Here is a 10,975-nt window from a genome sequence, read left to right as displayed (position 1 = left end):
ATTTCTCTTACTATATTCCATTCTAATACTAATCAAGGATGTCACGAATTTATTTATACAAGTAACATTACTATTTATAAAAAAGCGACTCATTAATATTTTTATTTTATACATTTACCACAATAACGACCTAAAAATGTTTGAAAACGTCTTCTGCGGATGACAGAAACAATCTGTTGTTTGGGGTTTAATGGTTTAATGGGATATGCAGCCTTCACTCGCAATCCCACAATGCATCTCACTTCCTGGATACCGATGACAACGCGTTGTATCCAAGCATGGCGGTGTTGTGTTGTCTTATTATTTTGATATATTTAGATACCGCGCTTTGCATTGAAGACACGAACACTACGGGAAACGTTAATATCACACTCGGAGACACAGACGACACGTCTGCTGATCGAAACGAATCGCTTGATTTCAGGGATCTGGGAGTCAGTGAAACGCCGGAGATCTTCCCAGCTCCAGCAGCCTGGACTCCCGAATCCGTGACGGAGTTCCCGGATCAGAGCGAGTCCTCGGAGAGCTCCGTCCCCGACACGAGCCCCGAGTCCCCGCGAGCCGCTACAGCCACGCAACCTCCGGTTACCGACGGTGAGATGCACACCGTAATCTTTATGTGATGCCTTATAAAGTGTGCTTGTTTACCCGTGTCTGTTTCTCCTCAGCCTCTCAGTCGTGTCTGTGCGATCTTCAGAAGGGTCAGTGCGACAGAGAGTGCTGCTGTGACCCGGACTGCTCTGAGCTGGCCCTGATCACTGACTGCACAACAGAGACAGTCAGGTCAGCTTGTGTCCAGAAGAAACTACGATAGTAGATGAAATCCTCTGGAGGAAGGGTTAACACATACCATGTACATATATAATATAAAATAAAAAATAAGTAACATTCAATTGAATATTTCACTCAAAATTGAAAAGTCTGTCATCTATTTTCTTTCCATAATTATATTATTTTCTTTCATCAGTGGAAAACAAAATGTGATTTTAATTTTGGATGAACCAATTTTTTTTACTTATATTATCAAATATAGTTTCTTATATAAAGTATTTATTATAAAAAATAAAGAATTTAAGTATTTACCTGATATTTACTCTCATATATACCAAGTAGCTTATCTATAATTGTAAATTTAAAAATATCATTTTTTTCCCCTGGTATTTAAATATGAATTGAAAACATAGTTTGAGTCTCAGAAATTGAGTTCAGTGTTCAAGTGTTGCATTATCTAATAATTTGAGGGTCAGTTGGGAGGAAATATTTATGATGGGACATTCTCTGGTTTGATTTTGTATTTGGTAACTGACAGCGATAGCTTTAGATGCTGACATGGCATTAAATAAGAATATACTGCTACTACTGACAGTGATTAACATGAAATCCTGATGTCTTACTCTGCTCTATTGTTTATTCAGTAATGAGCCCAGACTGTGCCTCCAGGATTCATCTGTGTATACCCTGAGCTCTACACAAGAGGGTTTATCTAGTGTCCCGTCCACTGTCCAGCGAGATTTCGACCCGGATGTCTCCTGTATTCAGTCTACTAAATGTATGGGAATCCTTTTATGCCATTTTGAAGTCTTTAGAGTTAAGAGTAAAAAACTCCAGAGTTTTGAATGTCATTATTAAGCTATTATACACATTCTTTATACCACCTTTTAAAATGCATTTATGATATATATTAATTCATGATCGAGCTGTGAACCCTTATTTAGACAGGCTGTGTTTACAAGCAAATGTTTTCAATCAGTTCAATCATTCATCCTTGGTTCCTTTTTTTAGCTGAACAAGGTTTGTCATTACCTACACCAGAAGTTCCCACTGAGGAGAATTTTGACTCTGTTTTTGGTCGATTTTGGGGATTCTTTGGCCGCTCGAGTGTGACCAATCTTCAAAGCCCTGATGTGGGAAATTCATCAGGATACCAGGTAAAGTTTTTGAACATTTGATAGTTTTCTGGGGCATAGGGTACCATGTCCAATGATAATCTGGATGAGTTTGTTCTGACACTTATGTTAGCATCAGGTTTAATAGAAAACATCACAGAGTTGGATTTAATATGATTGTAACCCTTCAGTGCTTCTACTGATTTAATATTTTGCTCTCTCTGTCACTGTTTTCCTTTTATCAGACAACATATTGATTCTTAGATGTCAGGATGTAGGAAAGAGGAAAGCATAGTTTTAATTTAGAATAATTGGATTATTGTTCATCCATTTTCCATATAATCACCTTTTGAATCACCTTTGTCACCACTGTTTATCCCTCGAAAGCATATGAATCAGTAGGTTTTTTTAATGGAACAGTTTATTGAAGACATAATCTTAAAATAGTTTTCAGGCTTTTATGGCTAATAATGAGAATATTGAGCTCAAACTTGAAGTGAAAAAACATCCCAGTTTTATTCAGAGGCCTAAAAATGTGTAAAAAAATTAGCAATCTCATACAGTTGCTGATGTTTATATGGTAGAGAAAAATAGATATGTTATAATAGCATGCAAATTATTCAGATTTTTTTTTACAAAATGCCAGCTGAATATATACCAATAATATGCCTTAGTAATGTGCTATATGAATGATCTGTTTTATTATCAAAACTTTGTATGTTTTATTGTGGGGCAAAACATAAAATGCAATGCAATATAATGAAGACTGAGAGACGAACAAAAAAACATGTTTCTCAGATTTCCTAATGGATCACAATTGTTACTCACATTTCAGCATGATTTTTCTAAAAAATGATTTATGGATAATCAGGGAAACTTTTGATCAAAGTTGATAATGTAGAGGTCAAAATATGATCCAGTAGTTTTGATTGGGTTTAGCAATGTTTGTGTCTCTGTTCTGTCTCAGTATGGAGAAGTCATTCAAACAGTGAATAAGACTGAAGAGCATGAATTCTTCACCTTTCCTGCCTCCGCAGGAACAGCTCACTGCTTAGACGCAAACCCAGCTGGTAAGAAAATGTTCATGCTGCATGTCCAAACAGTGGCGGCCACAATGCTAGTTGAATTGTTGAGCCATTTTAATAGCAACAACAAGCTTCATGGTTAGAGGTTACATTTCTATCTACAGCAGTGTGTTGTGCAGGGGTTTGAGTTTTAGTGATGCTTTCCTGTTAGATGTTCTCGTCTGTTGCTAAACATAGATTACCCTGATGTTTTACAGGTTTTTTGAAGGACCAGACGAGCAGATGTATGAGGAGCTTTGATTTGGTGCAAGATTGTGAAACACTAGAAGCTCTGCGCTTGGAAACGTACATTAATTTCAACATCCGTTCTGTGAGTTCTTCACCACTTCTCATTTTGTAAAGAGTTTTATTGTTATTATGCTATTTAACAACTCTTGTTTTTTTATTCTAGGGGAAGATCCAGGAAGCTAAAGTAAGTTTCTGTGATCTACTGTTGGCATTAAAAACATTGAATCCTCTTATTAATTTGACATGCTTTCTGTTTGTTACCGGAGGTCATTGGTGTGGAGGTGGCAGCCATTACTCTGCAGTCTTTAGAGGGCACACAGACACCGGTGGACCCAGCTGACTTTGCGTCCTATATTCCTGTGCTTCTGGAGTCTGGTGACATCTGCAACAATGTTGTACTGCAGGTGTGCACATAATGAATATGTTACTAGTCTCTCAAAAATATGAAAAGTGTCAGTAATCATAAACTGATAACAAAATCGTAACTTTTACGTCAGGTGAAGTACACGTTCAGATACAGTGAAGCTGGGGAAATCCTGAATGCGACAGCATCAGTTCTGCTGGGAGCCATTAAAAGCGTTATGGTGCCCATTCAGCAAGAGTTTCAGATTACATTCTTGCAGGTGTTTAATTCTACACTCTTCATATTTTCTTTAAAGAATTGTATTTATTTCAAATATATAAATATAGTAAAATACTTTACATTTATTTTATTTTACAAAAATGAAGTAATGGTTTTGTGTCCATCCGTTATCAGGACATCTTGAGCACTCCAGGGTTGCAATTTAGTGGCAATCCTGGTTATGTGGTGGGACGGCCCCTAGTGGCTGGGACAAGAACAGCAGAATATCCTTTATTATAAACTCTTTGGATAGATGTCTCCTTTGTGATGAAACATAAACAATTACATCATTACATTATATTTTCATTAGAGAGGAACATCAACAATTTATTCCATGATAAGTACAAGACATATGCTCCTTAACTAAGTTCAGGGCAACTAAAACAATTAACAAAAACATCAAAGCACATTTTTTGCCTACAAAATGTCCACCACAATGTTTTGGATGTTAATGTCAGTAATCAGTAATTAATGTCGTCATGAAAAATATTAATACAAATTACAAAATTCTGCAACTAAGATAGATGTGGTGATAAAGATTACTCTTAGCATTATTCATTTTGATCCCCTATAAAGGTTTTAAGATTATTTCATAATTGTGCTACTTTTTCATTTCCATTGTAGATTTTAATAATAAATGCAAAGCCTGTTGTCTATCAAATCATCCATCTTTGTGGAACAGTCCTTGACCCCTGTTTTACTGGGATAGTCCAGTCCGCTAACCCAAAAGGATCACTCACTATCCTCCAAAACTCTGGAGATCAGGATTGCTTGTCTGGGTCATTTGGGCGCACCCCTGTCTTGTTTGGGATTGACATGGTATCAGGCTGCACTCTGAAGTAAGAGGCTATTATTATGATTTGTTTTCATGAATTAGACAAGTGTTGTCCAACAACAATCAATTATGTAATATTCATCACCATTGCTATTTTATGTGCATTAATGTCCTCCCTTCCTGTAGGTTGTCCGATGGAGTTAATTGTTCTCTGGTATCTGAAGTAATTTTGTGGACACTAAAAGGCCAGAGCTTTCCGGACCATGTAGCCTCATTTGGGAATTCCTTGCCTCAAAACCTCCTGGACTGGGTTCAAATACAGAACCAAACCATAGCATTGGTAAACAGCCTACTTATTATTATTTTCCTCTTTGTGTGGCATGGATAACTGGTGCTGAAGTGAAAGAGAAGTGTTCAAGTTAGAGGATATGTTGACATGTAAACTTGGCTCGTGGTCACCATGATGATGCAAAGCTGATTTGTAAACCACTGTTATTTTCTTCTAATGAATGTCTTGCTTCACTCTTTTTATGGTTTCCCAAGGGTACACAGGCTTGCAGCATACCACTGTCTTACCATCTTGAAGTAAAATGGACCAAGTACGGAACCTTGGTGAACCCCCAGGCTCAGATTGTGAGCGTCATGGAGACAATCCTTACTAACACCAGCAGTTTGGTAAATTAAACCTTGCAGAACATGGTTCATCGTGACTTTCTGCAATTATGTAATAGTCGTATTGAGTAAACACAAACTCATTTCTCTTATAACAGTTAAAATAGTTTTGAAGGTCAACATACAGTGAATGCCCATAAAGTGTTTTTAACACATTCAACTTAATGGGAGTTTATCACATTGAGCATGGCTCAATATTACCCTAAATTTTAGGTCTTTCATAAAGTCATTGCAGATTTCATGTGAAATTAGATATAAAGTTAACACTAGAACCTTTTTTTGTTTTAGGCCCTCCTTACCAGTGCCAATGGTCTTCTGTCTGTCAGAAGCTCAGTGAGTTTTGTTGATGTGTCTGCACCTGCCAGTCCAGGATTCAAAGTTCCTCCTACAATTGATGCTAAACTACCCTTTGACTTTTTCTTTCCATTTGTATAATGAAATATTTCATTTTTATCTCTTTTGGCAACCACATGAAAGAGATAACCATGTTTCTTTGAAAGAATTCTTTGAAAGAATTGTTTTACTTGAAGTTATAGTGTATATTTATTGTCTAGTCATTTGTATATAATGCACTGATACACATTTTTTTTTATAAATATTTTATAATAGATATTTTCATACTAGTGGACTGATGGTGGAACAATAGTGGTATATATAGTATATGTATGTATGTGTGTGTATACAGTCAGTGAAATTCAATTTCAGTGCAAAGACATGCACAAAATGAGGAATGAACAATCATTTGTTATAATATTTACTCAAAACTCACTAAAACATTTAAGAACAGAAATTTTGTGCAATCCATTGTAAAATCTATTAATATTTCATCTCATTTACAAAATATTTATTTGTTGGCTTTCAGTTGCTCAAACACATTCACATTTATAATGAGTAAACATTAAATGTACACTTCATAGATAAAACAACAATACTGATAACGATTTTGGAAAAAAGAGATTCAGAATAAAAATCAGTCATTTTACAATCTATTGAGGCAAGTTTAATATTCCAGTATATATAACTTGTGTAGTTTATAGATTTCTCTTTTTATGCCTTGGAGCATCAAAATTCAATGCAGTGCTGTTTTAAGATCCCACGAAGCCTTGTATTTTCTTGATCCTGATGAAAGATAAAATTAAAACAACTATCAATTTAATAAGTAATAAAAGGAATCATTTCTCATGTTTAACAAGAGCTACTCACCATTTTTGTGTTCCGCTCTTGAAGTTCATTGACTTGATGAACAAGGTTTTCATTGATCTCCTTTATTTTCTGAACTTTGTGATGGGCCCGATTTTTCACAGACAAAATGATACCTATAAGAGTGCAAACAAGAAAGAAAGGCAAATAAAAGTATAAGTGGATATTAGAGGATAATGCAACAACTGGGTTCCAGAAGTAAAACTTACATTAATTTTATCCATAGAGATACAGATGTTTAGTGATAATATACAAACATATAATTAATTATCTTAATTATTTAAGTAAAATGGACCAAGTACTGAACCTTGATGAACCCCCAGGTTTAGACTATGAGCATCGTGAAACAATCATTACGAACACCAGCAGTTTGGTAGGTTAAACATACCAGAACATTTTTCATGATTTTCAGTTGTTACAAAGTTTAACTTAATAAATATCATCAATAAATAGTTTTATATTTTACTGAAGTTTTTGACTTGATTACACATTTGCAATGTGAAAATTAATTCCGTCACGAAATAATTTATGTACACAGTACTTTAATATTTTTGTCTGATCCAAACTGAAGTTCGAATATTTAGTTGCTGGGACAAAATAATTCCGTACCATTTATGATCCTAGCCACTCTCCACAACCTGAGCAAGATCAGAAGCCCCATGGCATCAAATGCATCTTCCTTTGAGATATATACAATATCCAGGATGAAGGATACCACCACCACAATCCCATCAAACACCTCAAACTTATGGTGGAGGAATTCTAAACGATAGGCAAAGATTTTTCCAGACAGTTCCACCATGAAGAATGTGAGAAGGGCGAGACTGAGATAGTGGAATACCTGGAATAATGACAGGAAAATTCGGATAGAGGATAACCATAGAATAATCGCTGACATATAATTTGTCAACAGAAATATGACATGTTTTTATGCTGACTAGGTTTCTGAAGCGGACTCACATGCGGAGCAATTCTGTGATGATCTGCTTGAACAATAGACAAGTCAATAAGCAACTCGCACAGAACAAAAATGGCATCCAAGACGACCAAGCAAACAACAACAATCTAATCGACAAAATAACAGTTCACGGTTATTTTCAATCATGTAAATAGCATTCTATATCTATATACATATACAAATAAAGAGTTTAGACATTTACCTGGAACCTCTCTGTACTGTAGAGGTGGCGTAGGGAGTGCCTGAAGCTGAGCTGTCCCAGCTGCTGTCCTGTGGCCAGCTCCAGGTCTTCACTGGGATCCTGGGGCTCCTCGTCGTGCCTCTGTGTGTCGGGGTTCTGCTCATCACCCACCGCTGTGAAATGCCTCAGAAAACGGGACATTTTTCTTGGGGATCACATGAGTTGAACACTAACAGAAAATGTATACTTTGTCATTTGTATTTGAATTATACTGAGACGGCAAGAACCAAATGTAGGTGATACAGGGGCTAGAGCAAGGGAATATTTCTCAGGGCATTTAAATGTATGTACAGACACATACCCTACAATCTTGTTCCAGAAATATACATCATTTAACGATAACACTATAACAAGAAATAGTAAGCCAATAGCAGGCATAGGCTATTGTTGTCTTATGGAACCAGCTATTAGAGGCCCAATTACTGGCTTCATTTTCAAGATCTAAACATTAACAGTTGAACAGTATTAAACCAAACAGTGAACGAAACATATTCTAAATATATTCTAAATAAATAACATTAAAACATAAGAGTTAACTTGTCACAACCTGATAAATAAATAAATCCTGAGAACAACGAATTGATTAAAATCTGTAGTTTGTATGCTATATTTGATTATTCTTGCCTGGCTCTTGTTTTATCGTGTTTGTTAGCTACTCAAATACAAATAGCGAATTCACACAAATGAAGAGGAAAAACACATGTAGGTAATCAAATCTAAAATCTGTTAAAACAGTCACACTTTAAACGGCGTGATTTCAAACTTTTTACCTTCTATAAAAAGTATTGCATGCCACTATCTTCAAAATAGATATCATCGACGGAGATCTTAAGCTAAGAAATAATGCCAAACAATTTATACAACAGTGCAGCAGATCTCATAAAAATATGTGGCAGGTATTTTTTCTGTCTATTGTTAAACATGCATCTTAACTCGTGATTTCCTGCAATATTTGAACATTTAAGTCGGCGAATTTACACACACTTCTTCGAATATAGAACGAGAAGCCTAAACGTAAGAAAATATATTACCTTTTATGCAAACGCTGTAATCTGAACACTTTAATTCTAATTTCACAACAACAACAAAAAAACACTCTGCACACTCAGTCTAAAAGGAACGAAAAGTTAAAATTGTTCAAAATGAGTAGACCATTTACCTGTTCGGTTGCTGAAACTGTTGCTAACGCCTGACGCAGTTTTTGGGAGCAACAATTTAGAGTAAACAAACTTTGACCCTAAACAACGCCTCTACTTCAGTCATGAACGTGATCCTCTGCACAGGATGCAGCCTGAAGGAAGTGACATGGAAGAGCTTTCCCAAATGGGACCAGATAATAGTGACCTGAAGAAGTAGACTAATCAAACGATGGATTATTTTAACATTTTAAACATGGTAGGTTTTAATTGAGAACTGAATAACTAAATGGAAAGGTAGTTTCAAGGCTGAAATAGATAGATAGATAGATAGATAGACAGACAGACAGACAGACAGACAGACAGACAGACAGACAGACAGATAGATAGATAGATAGATAGATAGATAGATAGATAGATAGATAGATAGATAGATAGATAGATAGATTGGGATTAGCAAATACAAAACAGACACTCCTGAGATCAGGCTGTCCTGAAACATTGGGCAACCAAAAATGTGTAATTTTAGGAGAAATGACGTCGAGGTCTGCAGGACGATGACACAAGGCACCAAATATAGAGAGAATATGGCTTAAATCCAAAGTTAAATTTGTGGTATGACGTAAAAATACTCCACAGACATTCTTCATTAAATTTAGAGCACATCTGTGTTTGTTCTGACCGTGTATGCATTTTTATTCCACAGAATACAAAGAAAATGCTTTGAAAAATGTCTGTTTTTGTCCATATATCCGTACAAGGTCCATGGGGTCCGATATTGTACATTTCTCATACAGGCTAAAGTGGCCTGTTTTCTCTGTTTAAGCATGCTTGTTACCAAGTTACAACACTAACTAACCAATGTTCCCCTCTCTGAATGCCACGGCTCCCATAGCTCACATTTTGTTACAGACACACTGGCCGGAGATCAAGTAACATAAATTAGCCAATTCTGTGGTTGACCTTTGAAACCCTTTACAGCCTGTCAACATTGTTTTCAGCTCGGTGTGAGTCCCCTCTGTATCTCAAGGATGGGAAAAGCTTTGTGCAGCTGATTTGTATAATGAGCATTTATTAGTTTGTTGTTTGTTGGTGGCATATAACTGGGTGCCTGACAAAAATGTAAATCAAGTAATACTCGATCTGAAAGGGTAGAAACTCTCATTACAGCAACCAGCTCTCCCAAATATGTGGACCACATAAATGTGTACAGTTCATTTTTGCTGGTTTTTAAGGCAAATATATATCCTTATACTCACTTATTTCTATTTTATTTTCAATCAAAAGTTATTTGAAATAAAAAGTGGTTATTTTGCATACTTAATGTTACTCATAACCCCTTAAAAGTTTATTAATGGCATGTAAAAGTTTATGGGTGAAAATATTTGAGGATGTGTCACTGTTGCTTGCCAGTAGAGGGCACTGTTTAGCTACTGGATTGAAAAGAAAAAAAGGGACTGAAAGGACTTTTCATTCCTGTTCTACACATTGTTTCCAGTTTAATCAGACTAGCAATTCAAAACCAAAGGTCAAACAAATTTTACTGCCAACTACTAGCTTTATAAATATATGTCTATCTACAGACAAGTCCAAGAAAGCACAACCATCTTGATCCAAACTGGGTAAAACTCAAAATAGACCTCAACAGAATGGCATGAATAGCCTCAAGTGTTCCTTAATTGGTATGAATAGGGTCCATACAGAGCAGTCCAGACACCCAAACTCGGTGAATATGTTACTGTGAAAAACAGGTTACCTGATAGAATAAGTATGCTTGAATCATTTAATAAACAGTTTATTCATTTAATGCAAAACCAGGAATGGAGTGATAACAGAACTTTTTTAAAGGGATACTCCACCCAAAAATGAAATGTCTCTCATCATTTACTCACTCATGTCCTCCCAAAATGTATATGACTTTCTCTCTCCTGTGAAACACAAATGGCAATTTTGCGAAAAATATGAGCCATTTTGCAAGTGGATGGGTCTGTCAAAGTGGATGCTTCAGAAACAATGCAAAACGAACAGGACGGTAACCAACACAACTCCAGCTGACGGATCAGTGTCTTCTGAAGTGAAATGATAGGTGTGTATGAGAAAAAACACTAATATTTTAAACTCTATATTATCGCTTCTGGCCAGCTGTAAGCACGCTGTGAAGATCAGCAAATT

The 10,975-nt window shown here is 36.0% G+C and overlaps 2 protein-coding genes across 2 annotated transcripts; one reads left to right on the top strand and one right to left on the bottom strand.

The window, feature by feature from the left end:
• The first annotated feature begins 217 nt into the window (after nt 1-217).
• Nucleotides 218-6,255, top strand: tctn1 (tectonic family member 1). Its single transcript, XM_026274582.1, has 14 exons — nt 218-594; nt 669-783; nt 1,416-1,549; nt 1,783-1,928; nt 2,854-2,956; nt 3,169-3,281; nt 3,363-3,383; nt 3,466-3,603; nt 3,697-3,822; nt 3,957-4,045; nt 4,523-4,660; nt 4,783-4,936; nt 5,140-5,271; nt 5,557-6,255. The coding sequence occupies exons 1-14, from the start codon at nt 279-281 to the stop codon at nt 5,701-5,703; spliced, it is 1,872 nt and encodes a 623-aa protein (XP_026130367.1). The 5' UTR covers nt 218-278; the 3' UTR covers nt 5,704-6,255.
• LOC113110422 (voltage-gated hydrogen channel 1-like) lies at nt 6,093-8,996 on the bottom strand. Its single transcript, XM_026274619.1, has 6 exons — nt 8,827-8,996; nt 7,629-7,836; nt 7,429-7,533; nt 7,078-7,309; nt 6,472-6,584; nt 6,093-6,387 (listed from the first exon to the last, which is right to left on the bottom strand). The coding sequence occupies exons 2-6, from the start codon at nt 7,806-7,808 to the stop codon at nt 6,331-6,333; spliced, it is 687 nt and encodes a 228-aa protein (XP_026130404.1). The 5' UTR covers nt 7,809-7,836; nt 8,827-8,996; the 3' UTR covers nt 6,093-6,330.
• Nucleotides 8,997-10,975: the final 1,979 nt, after the last annotated feature.

Source organism: Carassius auratus, chromosome 10 (genome assembly GCF_003368295.1).
Source record: "Carassius auratus strain Wakin chromosome 10, ASM336829v1, whole genome shotgun sequence".
NCBI classification, from domain to species: domain Eukaryota; kingdom Metazoa; phylum Chordata; class Actinopteri; order Cypriniformes; family Cyprinidae; genus Carassius; species Carassius auratus.
Note: the sequence above shows the minus strand (reverse complement) of the source record. Positions and strands in the feature narration are given on the sequence as shown.